The following is a 20,077-nucleotide window of genomic DNA, read 5'->3' as shown; positions in this document are numbered from 1 at the left end:
TGGTTAATGGCGCCCGCGCGGTTGCGGAGGCCGATGGAAGATTCTGGAACAGTTGAGGAATCCGGAGTGTGGGGGCAGGTCGGTGAAAGTTTTTGGTACTGACTGTGTTTAATATCGGATATGGCCCGGATGGACTGTTTGTTCAGTGTATGGATACTTGTGTGGATGAAGGACAGCAGAGGGGTCATTCCTGATGAAGGGCTCTGGCCCGAAATGTCGACTCTCCTGCTCCTTGGATGCTGCCTGACCTGCTGCGCTTTTCCAGCAACACACTCTTCGACTCTGATCTCCAGCATCTGCAGACCTCCCTTCCTCCTTAGCTATCAGGGAGTAAACACTCTTCATGCTATTCCAAGTTGTTATCGAGTCACAGAGTCTTACAGCGCGCAAACAGACCCTTCGGCCCAACATCCCAAACTAAACTACTCCCACCCTGACCCACGTCCCTCCCAAACTTTCCCGTTCACGAACGTATCGAAATTAAACATTGTGACTGATTCCGCATCCACCACTTCCTCTGGAAGTTCAATCCACGCACCAACCACTCCCTCAGGAAAACAAAACTCCCTCCGGTCTTTTTGTTAAAATCTTTCCCCTCCCATCTCAAAACCAGGTCCCCTAGTCTCGAAATCTCTCCCCCAGAGTAACAGAGACCTGCCGTTCGCCTTATCCATACCCCTCGTGATTTTGTAAACCATCCCTCAACTCCCAGGGAGAAAGCTCCCAGCTGATCCAGCCTCTCCTTAGAAGTCAAACCTCCTTACCCGGCAACAACCTGGTAAATCTCTCCTGAACCCTCTCCAGCCTGATGATACCCTTCCTACAGTAGGGCTGACCAGAACTGGGCACAGTGCTCCAGAAGAGACCTGTGTAATCTCATCTTGTGCAATTTCAACATAATGTTCCAACTCCTGTACTCCAAGGTCTGAGTAAATGAAGGCTAACACCCTGTCCATCTGGGATGTAAACCTCAAAGCATTATGCACCTGAACTCCTCGGTCTTTCTATTCTATTACACTGCCCAAGGCCTTACTTTTAATTATATAAGTCCTTTCCTTGTTTCACCAAGATGCAATAGTTTGCGTTTATCCAAATTAAGCTCCACCCACTCTTCAGCTCATTGACTGACTGAATCGATCAAGATCTTGGGTTACCTTCCTCACTGTCCCCCAGCTTTGGTGCCATCTGCAAATTTACTAACCCTGCCTTTTGTGTTTTCATTTAAACCATTTATACAAATGACAAACAAAATGGTGGGCCCAGCACCGATCCCTGTGGACCACTGTTAGTCACAGGCCTCCAGTCTGAAAAACAACCCTCCTTCACCAACCTCGGTCTCTGGCCATTAAACCAATTTTGTATTCAATTGGCAAACTCTTCGTGAATCCCCCCAATAATGGTGGTTATCTGATTATTCCGTTGTATAGTTTTATCTAAACCTCCCTACTTTTATTCTCCATTCCCTTTGAAGTAAAGGCCAATATTTAATTTGTCTTTACCTGATTGTGTATCCCAATTCTTCCTGTAAATGACAGTGAGTGACTGTAGGAGATACCACTGTCAATCAGCTCGAGATCTGGCTAATCTTCTACTGACTAACCCCACGGTGACTCAGTGGTTAGCACTGCTGCCTCACAGCGCCAGGGACCCTGGTTCGATTCCAGCCTCAGGTGACTGTCTGTGTGGAGTTTGCACATTCTCCCCGTGTCTGTGTGGGTTTCCTCCGGGTGCTCCAGTTTCCTCCCACAATCCAAAGGTTAAGTGAATTGGCTATGCTCAATTCCCCGTAGTGTTAGTTGTGGTAAGTGTAGAGTAGGGAAATGGATCTGGGTGGTTTACTCTTCGGAGGGTTGGTGTAGACCTGTTGGGCCGAAGGGCCTGTTTCCACTCTGTAGGGAATCTGACCTCTGAAGCTGAATCTGTGCTATTGCTGCCTTGACTGATAATCCAGACAGCAAAGCAAGGAACCTCCCTAGTATTATATCTCAGCCTTTCACTGAGCTGACCCACAGAGTACTGAAGGGAGGAGAGGTAGCTGTGGGGGGAGTGGTGTGTACAGTGTTTGGAGCCAGTCCTGACCTGGCCTGAACATCGATAAATAAATGTGATCTTCATTTCAACCTAGTGTCATGTAAGGTAGCCCCCTCTCTTAACTCGTTTGCAGGTCACATGTCAAATGAATTGCAACTTACTCACGGAAGCAAAACAATTGTGCAGGCCATTTGGTCCAAGTGGCTCATACTCTCCCCAAGAACCTGCTTCATCCCTCCCCCGTCGGTATATTCCTTACTCGGTCATGCAGTGATCCAGTTTCTCCTGAGATGTACCAACCCCTGCCTGCCAAACTAAACACTCTGCTCACTCCTTGGGTACAGAAGATCCTGAAGAGAATTGAGCTTGTTGATGTCTATGTCATTATCTAAGGGTTCCTCAAAGCTGGAAGTCATGAGGACCCTCAGGCCTGTTAGCAACTCATCAAAAGGCATCTCAATTGGAGATGGACTGGCTGCCATAGATTCTTCAAGATCCTATCAGAGTAAAGGGGTGGGGGATTAGTGTGGAGCTGTAAACCCAGATGCCATAATGTTGCAGGACCCTGGACGGCAGTATTTGGGAGATTTGGCCGGTCTATACCCATCTATTTTTGATTGTTTGCAACTATCTCCCTGTCTGAATTAATCGGTTCATATGTTACCCCCCCCCCCCCCATTTGTTTTTCAGCTGTTGACACTTCACATCGTGCTGTGTCTACTTATCTGCTGACACTCGTAATTCCCTGGAATTATCTTGCCATTATCACTATGCCCGTGCGCTGCCCTCCACTTCACCTGACAGCACTCCGAAAGCCTGCGATTTCAAATGAACTTGTTGGACTATAACGTGGCATCGCGCGACCTCTGACTTCGCCCACCCCAGTGCAACCCCGGTACCTTCCCATCATGTACCCGTCAGTCCCCCTCGTTCTGAACTGCTCGTGTGGTGGGAAATAAAGCACAATGGCTCCACGCAGTCATTTGAATGCAACAGGAAGCATTTTATTTCTAAATAGCTGCTATAACATGGTAGCTGGATATTGTTCCCACACCCCTCCATGATGACAGTCGGATTGTGGCAGATGCATTAACAGGTGTTTCTACACGCTGTAGAAAACAGTGAACAACCGTGTACACACACCTAGCTTATCCCCATTCAGCCTCAAGATTATTTTTATTTGGTGATATGAACCACAGCATGTTTAACCAGGATGCTCCCGGAGGATTCGCACCTTAAACTTCAATTCAGGTGGTTCACTGTTATTCATTGGCGTTCCATTCTTGAGTTTTGGGCTCCCTTTGTTCGTGCCAATCTACACCACATCATGCGAACCATCCTGTACATATCCCAAAAAGCCAACCACCAACAGTGGGAAAGGTGAGGAACACATAGTGAAGGGCTTGAGAGTTAGCAATGAGGAGGAGGGAGGAGCTGTAGCAAGGAACTCATCCCTAATGGTGGGAAACAAAGCGAAGGCTGCAGAGAGTGAGAATGGAGAGGGGCAAATTGAGGATGCCGGTGTTGGACTGGGGTGTACAAAGTTAAAGATCGCACACAGCACCAGGTTCCAGTCCGACAGGTTTAACTGGAAGCACTAGCTTTCGGAGTGACGCTCCTTCTGATGACAACCACCTGATGAAGGAGCAGCGCTCCGAAAGCTAGTGCTTCTAATTAAACCCTGTTGGACTAGAACCTGGTGCTGTGTGTTATTTGTAACCAAGTAAAGGGAGGGAGGTCCGTGAGGACAGCAGTGCTGACTGCAGAATCCACCGAGAGAGAACAGGAAAAGACACCATGAAGAATGTAATGGGGAAGGAGCAAGTGACGTGCTGGGGGAGGGGGGGAAGAGGGTAATGAAAATGGTGAAGAGCATGGGGCAGATCAGTGCAGACTGTGGTAGGAACAGCAACACAGAGAGAATCTAATGCACACATTCACGCGCTGACACACAGACATACACACGCACACCCATACACAGACATTCGGACACAGATCCCCAGGCACTCGCAAGAACAAAACATCGAACATTTTAGGCTTGCAAAATAAAAGGATCTCTACCGAAGGGTGAATTAAAGGCCAGTCCAGTTACAAAGATTTCGCTGTGATCACAGCTGTCGATGCCCATCTCTCATGTGCTTTCTCCTGAACTAATTTCCTGTGGTCAGTCTTATTGGAGCCGATCACCCCCACGTGGGCGTTGCTCAGATATTTGGACGCCTCCTGCGACCAGCTTGTGTAGTCACTTGATGTGTCATGTGACCCCTTCTGGTCTCTTGCACCTCTGGATGACAGCTCCCACTCCTCTGAGCTCTCCACCGGGAAGAAGGAGGAATAGTGCTCCTCCAGGGGGGGGCCCTCATCGTAAAACAGCAGGCTCCTGGACCGAACTGGGCAAAGCAAACACAGGAGATGGTCAGGGGTTCTGTAACTTGGGATCCAGGGAAATCCAACACCAACCCCCCGCCCCCCGCATCTCCTCCTCCCAACCTCTGCTGGTGCCAGACACATCTGTGTTAGAATATTTAATTATACCATGGCTGCCCTAAACGCAGCCTAACTTGGCTTTCCTGATAACCACTCACCTCTCCCCCTTGTCAATCAACAGCCTGCCCAACTCTGCTGTGAATGTGTTCCAATGACTCAGACCCTCCCTGTCAAAGTCGGATTGTGGCAGATGTATTAACAGATGTTTCTACACGCTGTGGAAAAAGTGAACAACCGTGTACACACACCTAGCTTATCCCCATTCAAACTCAAGATTATTTTTCTTTGGTGATATGAATTCCAAAAATGGACCTCTCTCTCCGAGATCCCTCCTCGTTTCTCTTTTGACATTGGGAGGTCATGTTGCAGCTGTACAGGACATTAGTTCGGCCACTGTTAGAATATTGCATGCAATTCTGGTCTCCTTTCTATCGGAAAGATGTTGTGAAACTTGAAATATTCAGAAAAGATTGACAAGGATGTTGCCAGGGTTAGAGGATCTGAACTAGAGGGAGAGGCTGAACAGGCTGGGGCTGTTTTCCCTGGAGCGTCGGAGGCTGAGGGGTGACCTCATAGAGGTTTACAAAATTATGAGGGGCATGGATAGGGTAAATAGACAAAGTCTTTTCCCTGGGGTGGGGGAGTCCAGAACTAGAGGGTATAGGTTTAGGGTGAGAGGGGAAAGATATGAGAGTCCTAAGAGGCAACTTTTTCACACAGAGGGTGGTACGGGTATGGAATGAGCTGCCAGAGGATGTGGTGGAGGCTGGTACAATTGCAACATTTAAGAGGCATTTGGATGGGTATATGAATAGGAAGGGTTTGGAGGGATATGGGACAGGTGCTGGCAGGTGGGACTAGATTAGGTTGGGATATCTGGTCGGCATGGACGGGTTGGACCGAAGGGTCTGTTTCTGTGCTGTACATCTCTATGACTCGATGGTTTGGCATTTCCCAATTGGAACGTTATTTTCGAAATGTCCAATTATCACCTTCTCTCCAACAGATCCGAGTATTTCCTGGAATGGCAGGCGAACTGTTCCAAAGCTCCCTTCCTCCTTTCTGAAATAGTGGCGTGATAATTCCAACCTTCCAATCAGGAATCATTCCTGAATTTATGGAATTTCGGAAGATGATCACTGATGCATTGACTATCTTAACAGCCACTGCCTTCAATAATCAGGTCCTCCAAACTTCTCAACTTCTGGTCCCATTAATGTTTTTACTAACAGAAACTTCATAAACAATTCCGGGATGATCTAATTGAAGTGTATTTGTTTTTTAATTTACTCAGAGCTGATTGGCAGCATGGTAAGGCCAGTATTTATTGTCTGTGTCCACTTGCCCTTGACAAGATGGTGGTGAGCGGCCATCTTGAATCGCTGCAGTTCATGTACTGTTCAAGGGGGTGCTTGTGGATGTGGTACAATCAAATGGGCTGCTTTGTCCTGGATGGTTTCAAATTTCATGAGCGTTTTTGGAGTTGCACTCATCCAGGCAAGTTGGGGTATTCCATGATACTCTTGACTTGTGCTTTGTAGATGGTGGACAGGTTTTGCGGAGTCAGGAATGAGTTACTTGCTGCCATATCACAAGCCTCTGACCTGCTCTTATAGCCATGCATGGTGAGTCCAGTTGAGTTTGCTGACAATGGTATCCCCCACGATGTTTGATATTGGGGGATTCAGTGATGGTGACATTATTGAATGTCAAGGGGCGATGGGTAGATTGTCTCTTATTGATGACAGTCACTGCCTGGCATTTGTGTGGCATGAGTGTTACTTAGAGTCATAGTCATAGAGATGTACAGCACGGAAACAGACCCTTCGGTCCAACCCGTCCATGCCGACCAGATATCCCAACCCAATCTAGTCCCACCTGCCAGCACCCGGCCCATATCCCTCCAAACCCTTCCTATTCACATACCCATCCAAATGCCTCTTAAATATTGCAATTGTACCAGCCTCCACCACTTCCTCTGGCAGCTCATTCCATACACGTACCACCCTCTGTGTGAAAAAGCTGCTCCTTAGGTCTCTTTTATATCTTTCCCCTCTTACCCTAAACCTATGCCCTCTAGTTCTGGACTCCCCGACCCCAGAGAAAAAACTTTGTCTATATATCCTATCCATGCCCCTCATAATTTTGTAAAACGCTATAAAGTCACCCCTCAGCCTCCGACGCTCCAGGGAAAACAGCCCCAGCCTGTTCAGCCTTTCCCTGTAGCTCAGATCCTCCAACCCTGGCAACATCCTTGTCAATCTTTTCTGAACCCTTTCAAGTTTCACAACATCTTTCCGATAGGAAAGAGACCAGAATTGCACGCAATATTCCAACAGTGGCCTAACCAATGTCCTGTACAGCCGCAACATGACCTCCCAACTCCTGTACTCAATACCCTGACCAATAAAGGAAAGCATACCAAATGTCTCCTTCACTATGCTATCTACCTGCGACTCCACTTTCAAGGAGCTATGAACCTGCACTCCAAGATCTCTTTGTTCAGCAACACTCCCTAGGACCTTACCATTAAGTGCATAAGTCCTGCTAAGATTTGCTTTCCCAAAATGCAGCATTTATCTGAATTAAACTCCATCTGCTACTTCTCAGCCCATTGGCCCATCTAGTCAAGATCCTGTTGTAATCTGAGGTAACCTTCTTCGCTGTCCACTACACCTCCAATTTTGGTGTCATCTGCAAACTTACTAACTGTACCTCTTATGCTCACATCCAAATCATTTATGTAAATGACGAAAAGTAGAGGGCCCAGCACCGATCCTTGTGGCACTTCACTGGTCACAGGCTTCCAGTCTGAAAAACAACCCTCCACCACCATCCTCTGTCTTCTACCTTTGAGCCAGTTCTATATCCAAATGGCTAGTTCTCCCTGTATTCCATGAGATCTAACCTTACTAACCAGTCTGCCATGGGGAACCTTGTCGAACTCCTTACTGAAGTCCATCTAGATCACATCCACTGCTCTGCCCTCATCAATCCTCTTTGTTACTTCCTCAAAAAACTCAGTCAAGTTTGTGAGACATGATTTCCCTCGCACAAAGCCATGTTGACTATCCCAAATCAGTCCTTGCCTTTCCAAATACATGTACATTCTGTTGCCAATTGTCAGCCCAAGCTTGGACTTTATACACGTTTTGTTGCATTTGCACATGGATCACTTCAAGAGTCACAAATCATTGACCTTATGATAGAGGGAAGGTCATTGATGAAGCAGCTGAGGATTGTCGGGCCTAGGACATTGCCCTGAGGAACTCCTGTTGAGATGTCCTGGAGCTGAGATAACCTGTTGGACCCCCAACAACCACAGTGCTATATATTTTTATGACACTATGACTCAATGACCATCTTCCCATGTGCCAGGAATGACTGTAACCAGTGGAGAGTTTGCCCCTGATACCCATTGAGCCAGGGCTCTGCGATGCCTCACTCGGTTGAATGCAGCCTTGATGTCAAGGGCTGTCACTCCCACCTCGCCCTCTGGAGTTCAGCTCCTTTGTCCATGTTTGACCCTAGGCTGTAATGAGGTCAGGAGCTGAGTGACCCTGGCAGAACCCAAACTGGGCGTCACTGAGCAGGTGCTGCTTGATAGCGCCGTTGATGACACTTTCCTGATGATCGAGATGGTAATTGGCCGGGTTGGATTTGTCCTGCTCTGTGTGTACAGGGTATACGTGGGCAATGTTCCACATTGTCAGGTAGATGCCACTTGGGAGTGTAGGAGGACTCTGAGGCCTATGCTGCTGATCTCAATGTTAACACCATGTATTGTCACCTGTATCTGTAATTCTTTGCTGATAAGGTCATGGAGTAAAGTGACAAGCTTCCAAAAGGTGCAAGGTAATTGCTTGGTCCTTCTCTTTTGAGCTGTTTTCTGTCTGGCCTGATGCTCAACAATCCTGAGAGGTGTATTGCTTCCTAAACAAGCTGACGAACAGGCCTGTTCCAAAACTGGGTGCACACAAAGCCAGATTGCACATCCTGTTGCCTGTTCCAATTCATCCTCACCCTGTCCCACTGTGGGAAGTTGGGGGGCGGGTGGGGTGGAATCCACCCCAGAGACGGTGTGAAGCCGATTTACATGACAGGAGACTCAATTCTGCTCAGCCTGGAGTTAAACCTGCTGTGGATCAACTCTTCACACAGAGAAAGCTCAGGGGAGATCTGCTCAACGCATTCGAAAATCACAAAAGATTCTGGCCAGAGGAAATCGGGGAAAACAGTTCCCATTTGCTAGAATATTCAGATTAAACTTGTCTGGAACACGCTGCCTGGGGGCAGATTCGGCCATAACGTCCAGTGGGGAATGGGATAAATACTGGGAAAGGAGAGAAAACACGGCTGAGCTCCAGGTGAGTGGGACCAGCCAAAGAGCACAGGGGAGGTGGGAGGGAACGAGTGGCCTCCGACAGTGCTCTCAGGCATGAAGATGCCTCTTACACCCCTATCTCTGCAGCTATAAGGTCAGCACACTCACTCTGATTATGGATCCACAGCTCCTGGGGTGTTGGCCCTTCCTCCCCACCCCCTCCCTCCTCACAGGGACAGACTCCATCTCCCACCCTCCTGATGGGAGCAGAAGTGGTAGCCAACTCCAGCACCCCCGACAGAGAGCAGAGCACTGCGGAGATCTGAGACAAATGTGGCAATTGCTGGAGAAACTCAACAGACCTGGCAGCATCCCTGCAGAGAAAACAAGTGTGTCTCAGGTCCAGGGAGACCCTTCCTCAGAACCCCTGACTTCAGTTCTTTAGGGGATTCATATCTGACTGGAAGCGTTAACTGTGTGTGTCTCTCTCTGTACCTCTGTCTCTGTCTCTCTCTCTCTCTCTCTCTGTCTCTGTGTGTGTGTGTGTATGTGTCTCTGTCTTTCTCTCTCTCTGTGTCTCTCTCTGTCTCTCTCTCTCTCTCTCTCTCTCTGTGTCTGTGTGTGTGTCTCTCTCTCTGTCTCTGTGTTTGTGTCTCTCTCTGTCACTCTGTGTGTGTGTCTCTCTCTCTCTCTCTCTCTCTCTCTGTCTCTCTGTGTGTCTCTCTCTCTCCGTGTGTGTGTCTCTCTCTCCTCTCTCTGCGTCCAAGCAGAGGCCTCAGCTTGATAATAACTGGAGTGATACCACTTGCTCTGAAGAGATGGGGGAGAGATGTCAGAACCTCATGTTCCGAATTGTGGGACTGTTACGGTGCAGAACCGGATATCTACATGGGCTCTCCCAGTGAGCCTTGCCACCCGAGTGCTAACCCCCTGCTCCCGTGCACACTAGTTGGATCTTGCTACCTCAAGGGTCTGTGCTTGGGTCCCAGCTGTTCACTTAGCGATGGGGGGAGTGGATGGTCAGTTTGTGCACGATATAAAACGAGGTATGGATGTGCATTGGGAGGAGGGTGTAAAGAGGGGGTTCACGGGACAGAGTGTATGGGCAAGGGTGCAGCAACTGGAATACAATGGCAAGAAGGGTGAGGTTTCGCTACTTTGGGGGAGGGGGAGGAGTGGAGGTGCAGAGTATTCTGGGAATGGAAAGCGATTTCTCCAGTTAAATCAAGGTGCCCTTGTTACTGACAGCTGGTCAGCAGGTAATTCGGAAAAGGGGATAGAATGGTGTTTAACAGGCTGCATTCTTGTACAGGCCTCCAAACAATCCTTCCACATCCGACAGAGATTTCCCTGCACTTCCACGCACATCATCTACTGTATCTGCTGCACCCGATGCGGTCTCCTCTATGTCAGGGAGATGGGACACCTACCCTCAGAGCATTTTCGGGGACATCTCTGGGACACCCGCACCAATCAACCACACCGCCCTGTGGCCCAACATGTCAACTCTCCCTCCCACTCTGCTGAGGACATGGAGGTCCTGGGCCTCCTTCACCGCCGCTCCCTCACCACCAGATGCCTGGAGGAAGAACGCCTCATCTTCCGCCTCGGAACACTTCAACCCCAGGGCATCAATGTGGACTTCAACAGCTTCCTCATTTCCCCTTCCCCCACCTCATCCCAGTTCCAAACTTCCAGCTCAGCACTGTCCCCATGACTTGTCCTACCTGCCTATCTTCTTTTCCACCTATCCACTCCACCCTCCTCTCTGACCTATCACCTTTACCCCCCACCTCCATCCACCTATCACACTCCCAGCTACCTTCCCCTCCAGCCCCTTCCCCTCCCATTTATCTCTCCACCCCCGAGGCGCCCAGCCTCATTCCTGATGAAGGGCTTTTGCCCGAAACGTCGATTCTCCTGCACCTCGGATGCTGCCTGACCTGCTGTGCTTTTCCAGCACCGCTCTCTCAATGTTAATGTTGACAGCAGTTCCATTGGATTTCAGCGCTATGTAACCTAGCATGAATCCAAACAGAGTCGAATTGTGGGTTGTTCCAGTCTGCGTTGGAAGTAACTATGCAGTTGGAGTTTTAGTGTTGGGTTGAGGTTGAATCAAACACCCACATTGAGCTTCTTTCTCCATTTTCACTGAATTCAGTGAGAAGTAAAGTTGTGTGGGAGAGGGCTGACAGATCACTGGACGGGTGGTGCCTACTCAGTGATAATGCCCAATGGCATAAATACCTTGCCAGGGCACATGCCCCTGGTTTTGAAAATGTATCCCAATATTTCACCCAGTGTCAGTGACTGGACAGTATCTCTGTGAGACTGGAGATACAGGACATAAAGCTCTCAATTAGAGCATGACAAGAGCTGATTGACGAAACAAAGTTGAGAACCAACAGCCTCCCGGAGATGTACTTACTCTGACTGGTGGTGTACACATCGGACACAGACAGGGGAGCTGTTTTGACTGTCTGGGAGTCAGTGGAGAATTCTGGGAGACAGGGCATGAAGGAGCCCAGGACTAGAACAAAGCAGACCACCACAACCTGTCGAAAGCAAACATAATGTCCAGTCAAGAGACGCTCTCACACACACGCCCACACCCACACCCACACGCCCACCCACACCCACACACACACCCACAAAAAGAAAATGTTCCTGCTTCAAATGCAGCTGTGAGTCTGTCAGTATCGAGGACAGGAACAGGAAGACACCGCAGGAGCAGAGAATCTATGTGGACTTCAGTCAGGCATTCAACAAGGTTCCCCCTGGTTAGCAAGGTTATATCTAATGGAATACAGGGAGAACTAGCCATTTGGATACAGAACTGGCTCAAAGGTAGAAGACAGAGGGTGTTGGTGGAGGGTTGTTTTTCAGACTGGAGGCCTGTGACCAGTGGAGTGCCACAAGGATCGGTGCTGGGTCCTCTACTTTTTGTCATTTACATAAATGATTTGGATGTGAGCATAAGAGGTACAGTTAGTAAGTTTGCAGATGGCACACCAAAATTGGAGGTGTAGTGGGCAGCAAAGAGGGTTACCTCAGATTACAACAGGATCTGGACCAGATGGGCCAATGGGCTGAGAAGTGGCAGATGGAGTTTAATTCAGATAAATGTGAGGTGCTGTATTTTGGGAAAGCAAATCTTAGCAGGACTTATACACTTAATGGTAAGGTCCTAGGGAGTGTTGCTGAACAAAGAGACCTTGGAGTGCAGGTTCATAGCTCTTTGAAAGTGGAGTCGCAGGTAGATAGGATAGTGAAGAAGGTGTTTTGTATGCTTTCCTTTACTGGTCAGAGTACTGAGTACAGGAGTTGGGAGGTTATGTTGCGGCTGTACAGGACATTGGTTAGGCCGCTGTTGGAATAATAGTGCAGTTCTAGTCTCCTTCCTATCGGAAAGATGTTGTGAAACTTGAAAGGGTTCAGAAAAGATTTACAAGGATATTGCCAGGGTTGGAGGATTTGAGCTACAGGGAGAGGTTGAACAGGCTGGGGCTGTTTTCCCTGGAGCGTCGGAGGCTGAGGGGTGACCTTATAGAGGTTTACAAAGTTATGAGGGGCATGGTCAGGATAAATAGACAAAGTATTTTCCCTGGGGTGGGGGGAGTCCAGAACTAGAGGGGCATAGGTTTAGGGTAAGAGGGGAAAGATATAAAAGAGACCTAAGGGGCAACTTTTTCACACAGAGGGTGGTACGTGTATGGAATGAGCTGCCAGAGGATGTGGTGGAGACCGGTACAATTACAACATTTAAGAGGCATTTGGATGGGTATATGAATAGGAAGGGTTTGGGGGGATATGGGCCGGGTGCTGGCAGGTGGGACTAGATTGGGTTGGGATATCTGGTTGGCATGGACGGGTTGGACCGAAGGGTCTGTTTCCGTGCTGTATATCTCTATGACCCTATAACAGACATGCAGTCTCTTTGTTGGTTCTGTGTTAACTGTTCTGCATTGGTACACTGTGACAGCAGGGGGTGGCTGGGATGCAGTCGGCAATCTGCGATCTCTGCTGATACACCAGAGAGGGGTGCTCACTGTCAGCAGCTCCCCCACCCCCGGCTGGGGAGGTCACACACTCGGGGCTTGGATCTTACCATCAGGCAGGTTCCTGTCTGTGTTGATGCTACCCGGCAGGGACGTGGCACCTTGCCAGCCACCAACGCCTGCAGTTTCTGCAGCTGCTGCAACAGGGTCCTGAAAGAGCAAGAAGTGGGCCTCATTATCAGAGCATTTTACCAGCCGGCACAGCCAGGGGGCGATGGTGGCACAGGGGGGAGATCGCAGGTTGGCCTAACGTTCTGAGGGTGTGTTTTCGAATCCTACCGCCACCCTTGGTGTTGAGTGAGGTTCGATGCAGCTAATGCAATCAAATCCAATGCGTGATAACCGCAGAAGCGTTTTGGAGGATAAAATCCCATCTCGTTCATCGGTTTTTGTTTTGGGAAAGAAACTTTCCCTGCTCCGGCCTGTGTGTGATTCCAGATGTGATTGACCTTGTAACTGAATGGAACACAGGGCCAATTTGAGATGGCCAAATCCACATTCCATGGAAGAATACATTGAAAAACCTTTGGTCCAGGTTTTCCCAGGTCACATCAGTTTTATTCTCTCTCCCTATCCTGACCTGTCGGCCTGTCGTGTGTAACACAGACGAGACTGGAAGGCAAACGGGACTTGGCTGATCTGGTGAAACTAAAAGGGGGAGATTTTCTAACTTTTTTTGCCTAGTGTCAGAGTAAACGACAGACTTTAGTGACGAGAAAATGATACAATACCACATGAAGCTGGAGACAGAAGCCACACAACTAAAGACTGGCCTTGACTTGAGCTGTCTGACCAGGAGTAATTGTTTTTTAATGCTCCCTCCCTACTGAGAGAAGCTTGTTGTAACAGGTCAGGGGTCAGCGGTTTAACCAGCAGTGTGACTACTCCCTGCCTTGACCTCCCTAAAAGAGATTAATTACAGGCAGTTTCCCAGCAATAGCCACCAGGTTAAACACCCAGACCCTCTGCCCCTAGCACAACCCAAATCCTCTCGACAACACCCTCAAAGCCCATGACCTCCACCACTTCCAAGTCCAAAGGCAGCAGATACATCACAAGGGTTCTGAACAGATTTCCCAGGATGTTGCTGGGTATGCAAGGCTTCAGTTATTAAAGAAAGGCTGGGACCTTTTTTTTCACTGGGGCGTAGGAGGGTGAGAGGCGACCTGCTAGAGGTTGATAACATAATGAGGGATACAGGCAGAACAGATGACAGCTGCCTTTTCCCTGGGATGGGGCATCTCAAGGCCAGGGGGCACATTTTCAAACTGAGAGGAGAGAGATTTCAAAAAAGATTTCATTTGCAGAGATTTCCTTACGCAGGGGCTGGTTTGAGTGTGGCAGTGGTGGGTTTGGGGACAATGACAATGTTTAATACATTGATTACCTGAATAGGAAAGGTTTGGAGGGGTATGGGTCAGGTGGTGAGACTAGATCAGTTTGAGATTATGGACTGGTCGGGCTGAAGGGTCTGTTTCCGTGCTGGATGACTCTATGCCTCCGAGTCATGTAGCCCTCCTGACCTGGGGCTCCTTCACTGTCTCTGGAATCTACCGGATCTCTCCACAGGATCATTCTGCACCCAACTGCAGCAGTTTGCAACCAAGGCTCACTGCCACACCGATGGAGGGAGGGAAATGCACTCTGAACGTTATTTAAAAACCTCCAGTGACGAAAGGCTGTTGAGTAGCATTTCCAGCAGAGGGTGATACTGTCCACATTCAGCAGTTACCCAGCATCACCAGGTGAAGTACAGACATCAGTGGCATTGCAGTGGGGGGGCTGGGGGGGAATTGTTCGGTGCTAACCAAACCTTTGTGACCCCCACAATTTGTGGAGGAGAGGAGTCGTACTAATGAGGTGAACCTAGCCCTTGGAGTGTCACTCTAACTGGATCACCCAGCCCTCGAACAACGGGCACGTCTGTGAACCGCGGGAGTCGGAGATTTCGAGCTTTCTTTCTGTTCTGGGAGGATGTCAACAAATTGTATTTGTTTTTGGTCAAAGCGCAGGGAAGAGAAAACGTTTCTTTGTGTTAATTCACAGGGTGTGAGCATCGCTGGCTGGTGCTGCATGTTATTGTCCTGAAGATGGCGGCGGTGAGCTGCTTTTGTAGAATCACCAAGTAGAGAGGAGGCCCTTCAGCCCACTGGTGGACTAATCCACTTGAGCCGACAATGCTGTTAGAGACGGAGATCCAGGATACGGAACCATCGACACGGTGATAGGTTTCCAAGTCAGGAGGGTGGGTGTGTGTGGATTGGACGGGAACTTGCAGGGGGGATGGTATTCCCACGTATCTGCTGCCCTGACCCAAGATGGAAGTGGTGGTGGGTTTGGAAGGTGCTGTCTGAGGTTCTGCGGTGCATCTCTGTAGATGATACACACTGCTGCTGCTGAGCGCTGGTGAGGAGAGGGAGTGAGTGGGGAAGGTAGGGGATGGAGGAGGTAGATTTGACCTTCGTATCACCTTTCACACCTTTAAACGTCCCAACGCGCTTGACGGCCAACAGCGAAAGTGTTGTAACGCCAACAAGCACGGCAGAGGTCAGTGCACAGCACGATCCCAAGAGTGACAAGTGATTAATAACCTTTTAATTGCTGTCTTCCCTCTCTCACACCCACCACGGTTCACTTGACAGAGGAATAATTACTAACTCTCACTGAACATCACTACCTGCTCAGCATTTTAGCTTTCTTCAGGGGATCTCACTTGGCACGAACTGCCTGCCAGAGGTTGTGACAGGCGATATATAAGTGCAGCTCTCCCTTTTACCCTTCCCCTCTGGTCAGTACTTGGTTCAGAGGAGTCCCGTAAGAGAGAAAGAGAGGGTGTTTTGGGGGACAGGGGTATGGCATTAACATGTGGGGAAGGGGGTTGGGTTGAACAACTGGGGGAGTGTTCCTGCACCGCCTACTGGGCAGGACAGGGTGCTGCGGGAGAGGGACAGCAAGAGGAGTCCAGGAGCAGACTGGAGTCCAACCTTAGCTGTGGGGGTGAGTTTCCAGGACAGAATGGGAGGGGATTGGGAGGTTAAATGGCTCAGAGTTTGGTATAGTCAGCGGCATGTCTGGCAATCCACTTGCATGGTAACAGCCCGTGTCGCCAGACAGTTGGTGACTTTGCAAAGGCCGCAGGAGGAGCCGTGTCCCAGAGCCTGGTCAAAGAGGGGAGTGCTCCTTGAGGAGTCGGAGATCTCCCCGCCCCAGAGGAAGGAAGGACCGGGACACAGCTCGCTTACCGATTGACATTCTCCAGAGTCTCCACCTTCTTCCAGAGCTCATTATTCTCCGAAGTGTAAGTCTCCACTCTGTCAAGAGCAAAACAGGAGGTACAGTCAAAACAGGAGGTACAGTCAAAACAGGAGGTACAGTCAAAACAGGAGGTACAGTCAAAACAGGAGGTACAGTCAAAACAGGAGGTACAGGCAAAACAGGAGGTACAGTCAAAACAGGAGGTACAGTCAAAACAGGAGGTACAGTCAAAACAGGAGGTACAGTCAAAACAGGCAGTACAATCAAAACAGGAGGTACAGTCAAAACAGGAGGTACAGTCAAAACAGGAGGTACAGTCAAAACAGGAGGTACAGTCAAAACAGGCAGTACAATCAAAACAGGAGGTACAGTCAAAACAGGAGGTACAGTCAAAACAGGAGGTACAGTCAAAACAGGCAGTACAATCAAAACAGGAGGTACAGTCAAAACAGGAGGTACAGTCAAAACAGGAGGTACAGTCAAAACAGGAGGTACAGTCAAAACAGGCAGTACAATAAAAACAGGAGGTACAGTCAAAACAGGCAGTACAATAAAAACAGGCAATACAATCAAAACTGAGGTACAGTCAAAACAGATAGTACAGTCAAAATGGGGTAAAATCAAAACGAGTTACATCAAAAACATGAGGTACAGTCAAAACAGGCAGTACAATAAAAACAGGCAATACAATCAAAACTGAGGTACAGTCAAAACAGATAGTACAGTCAAAATGGGGTAAAATCAAAACGAGTTACATCAAAAACAGGAGGTACAGTCAAAACAGGCAGTACAATAAAAACAGGAGGTACAGTCAAAACAGGCAGTACAATAAAAACAGGAGGTACAGTCAAAACAGGCAGTACAATAAAAACAGGAGGTACAGTCAAAACAGGCAGTACAATAAAAACAGGAGGTACAGTCAAAACAGGCAGTACAATAAAAACAGGCAATACAATAAAAACAGGAGGTACAGTCAAAACAGGCAGTACAATAAAAACAGGAGGTACAGTCAAAACAGGCAGTACAATAAAAACAGGAGGTACAGTCAAAACAGGCAGTACAATAAAAACAGGAGGTACAGTCAAAACAGGCAGTACAATAAAAACAGGAGGTACAGTCAAAACAGGAGGTACAGTCAAAACAGGCAGTACAATCAAAACAGGAGGTACAGTCAAAACAGGCAGTACAATAAAAACAGGCAATACAATCAAAACAGGAGGTACAGTCAAAACAGGCAGTACAATCAAAACAGGAGGTACAGTCAAAACAGGCAGTACAATAAAAACAGGCAATACAATCAAAACAGGAGGTACAGTCAAAACAGGCAGTACAATAAAAACAGGCAATACAATCAAAACAGGAGGTACAGTCAAAACAGGCAGTACAATCAAAACAGGAGGTACAGTCAAAACAGGCAGTACAATAAAAACAGGCAATACAATCAAAACAGGAGGTACAGTCAAAACAGGCAGTACAATAAAAACAGGCAATACAATCAAAACAGGAGGTACAGTCAAAACAGGCAGTACAATCAAAACAGGAGGTACAGTCAAAACAGGCAGTACAATAAAAACAGGCAATACAATCAAAACTGAGGTACAGTCAAAACAGATAGTACAGTCAAAATGGGGTAAAATCAAAACGAGTTACATCAAAAACATGAGGTACAGTCAAAACAGGAGGTACAGGCAAAACATGGGGTTCAATCAAAACAGACAGAACAGTAAACAGATGGTACAATCAAAACAGGAAGTAGTCAAAACAGGTACAATCAAAACAGGTGGTACAATAAAAACAGGGATGTGCAGGTTAGGGTGGATTGGCCATGCTAAATTGCCCCATAGTGCCCAGGGATATGCAGGTTAGGGTGGATTGGCTGTGCTAAATTACCCATAGTGCTCAGGGATGTGTAGGTTAGGTTAGGGTGGATTGCCATGCTAAATTATCCATAGTGCTCAGGGATGTGTAGGTTAGGTTAGGGTGGATTGCCATGCTAAATTATCCATAGTGCTCAGGGATGTGCAGGTTAGGCTGGATTGGCCATGCTAAATTACCTATAGTGTTCAGGGATGTGGAGGTTAAGGTGGATTGGCCACCCTAAAATACTCTTAGTGCTCAGGGATGTGTAGGTTAGGGTGGATTGGCTGTGCTAAATTACCCATAGTGCTCAGGGATGTGCAGGTTAGAGTGGATTGGCCATGCTAAATTACCCACAGTGCTCAGGGATGTGTAGGTTAGGGTGGATTGGCCATGCTAAATTACCCATAGTGCTCAGGGATGTGCAGGTCAGGGTGAATTGGCCATGCTAAATTACCTGTAGTGCTCAGGGATGTGCAGGTTAGGGTGGATTGGCCGTGCTAAATTAACCATAGTGCTCAGGGATGTGCAGGTTAGGGTGGATTGGCCGTGCTAAATTACCCATAGTGCTCGGGGATGTACAGGGGCTAGGATGGATTGGCCACATTAAATTACCCATAGTGCCCAGGGATGTGCAGGTTAGGGTGGATTGGCCATGCTAAATTACCCATAGTGCCCAGGAATGTGCAGGTTAGGGTGAGTGCTCAGGGATATGCAGGAGGGTGGATTGGCCATGCTAAATTACCCATAGTGCTCAGGGATGTGCAGGTTAGGTACATTAGTCAGGGGTAAATGTTGGGGAATGGGTCTGGGTGGGTTGTCTTCAGAGGGTCACTGTAGACTTGTTGGGCCGAATGGCCACTTTCCACATTGTAGGGAATCAGTGACTCACATCTAGACAGAGGGCTGTAAAGTCATGTTGTTTTCGAGACTTGGCTACTTACTTCTTCTCGAGACTGTCCACGTATTCCTTCTTCTTCCTGCGGCTCTCCTGTGCAGAGATCTGAGCAAAGACAGACAGAGTCACAGTGATAGGCTCCAACAAGCAGACGATGGCATACCATCACGGTGACTGACTAGTTCACCGACTTGCCCCAGACAAGGCGGGATGGCTTCAAGCCGGGTTCTGACGAAGGAGATTCGGAGAGTTTACACACGGAATGACGAGTGTGAGTTAGAGACTGGGATTAAAGTGCGCGGTGTGTTAACAGGATAACAGAGATCTGGGAGTGAACCGCAAGGCTGGAATATAATTAAGGGGCTTGGATGATGTATAAATAGGATAATGGCTAGACACCTGGGAAAGCGTTACAGGCTGGGATCTAACCAAACTGGATTAGATGGTTTATGGAGCTCGACGGGAGTCAGCTACGGGCTGGAATTTAATTAAGGGGTCAATCTTCAAAGGGAAATGTCATGCCTGGCACTAACTGCTGCATGATTGAAGAACAGGGAGGAGCAAGATTGTGTCACTTGTGAGTGTCTGATGATAACCATGAAGAGGCACACAGTGCGGTAACACAGGTACGGTGGCAATAACGGGTAACTCCCTCAGGGGCTCAGGACACCCAGCCCTGATGTACCCTATTGGCTGTACACTGCCCTCAGTGATGTTACACCCAGGGCCTCGTTCCCTGCCCCCAATGGATTGTGGGATGGGGCCTAGCACCAGTTTAACCGGGCCCTCTGCTTCACCTATTGGCCGAAACGAGCCCCCCCCCCACCTCAGTCTGTGGCGCCCTGGGAGTTCGAGTTGTTACCTTGTTCTTGATTTTTCTCCGGACCCGTTTGAGGGCCTTCTCCTCGGCTTTTGTGAGGGGCAGCTTGGTGGGGATTGGGTATCCCTCGGCGATCAGAGTGCGCTTCTCCTCCTCGGTTAGCAGCAGCGGGCCCGAAGTCCCTTGGAGCTTCTGAAAAGAAAGGAGAGCCCAAAGTTCACCAGATGCCTAGTCCCACCGGTTTTTAATCTGGCATCTCCGGACCACAGTCGGTGGTAACGGCATTCTTATAGATCACCTCGCCCGTGCCCACCCAGTCACATTGAGTGCCATCTTTATCAACCAAC

At 48.6% G+C, this 20,077-nt stretch overlaps 1 protein-coding gene across 3 annotated transcripts in view; it reads right to left on the bottom strand.

Annotated features, from left to right (window-relative positions):
* Window positions 1–3,013: 3,013 nt before the first annotated feature.
* creb3l1 (cAMP responsive element binding protein 3-like 1) overlaps window positions 3,014–20,077 on the bottom strand; it is a 234,315-nt gene continuing 217,251 nt past the window's right edge. For all 3 annotated transcript variants that reach the window (XM_060838413.1, XM_060838414.1, XM_060838415.1), the window contains exons 6-11: window positions 19,773–19,922; window positions 18,957–19,015; window positions 16,143–16,211; window positions 12,951–13,050; window positions 11,271–11,397; window positions 3,014–4,421 (exon numbers count right to left, since the gene is read on the bottom strand). In XM_060838413.1, coding sequence (XP_060694396.1) covers window positions 4,120–4,421; window positions 11,271–11,397; window positions 12,951–13,050; window positions 16,143–16,211; window positions 18,957–19,015; window positions 19,773–19,922 — 807 coding nt within the window. In that variant the 3' untranslated portion in view covers window positions 3,014–4,119. The remainder of the gene's footprint in view (window positions 4,422–11,270; window positions 11,398–12,950; window positions 13,051–16,142; window positions 16,212–18,956; window positions 19,016–19,772; window positions 19,923–20,077) is intronic.

The sequence above is a fragment of the Hemiscyllium ocellatum genome, chromosome 18, assembly GCF_020745735.1.
Source record: "Hemiscyllium ocellatum isolate sHemOce1 chromosome 18, sHemOce1.pat.X.cur, whole genome shotgun sequence".
Classification (NCBI taxonomy): Eukaryota; Metazoa; Chordata; class Chondrichthyes; order Orectolobiformes; family Hemiscylliidae; genus Hemiscyllium; species Hemiscyllium ocellatum.
This window is presented reverse-complemented; position numbering and strand designations above follow the sequence as displayed.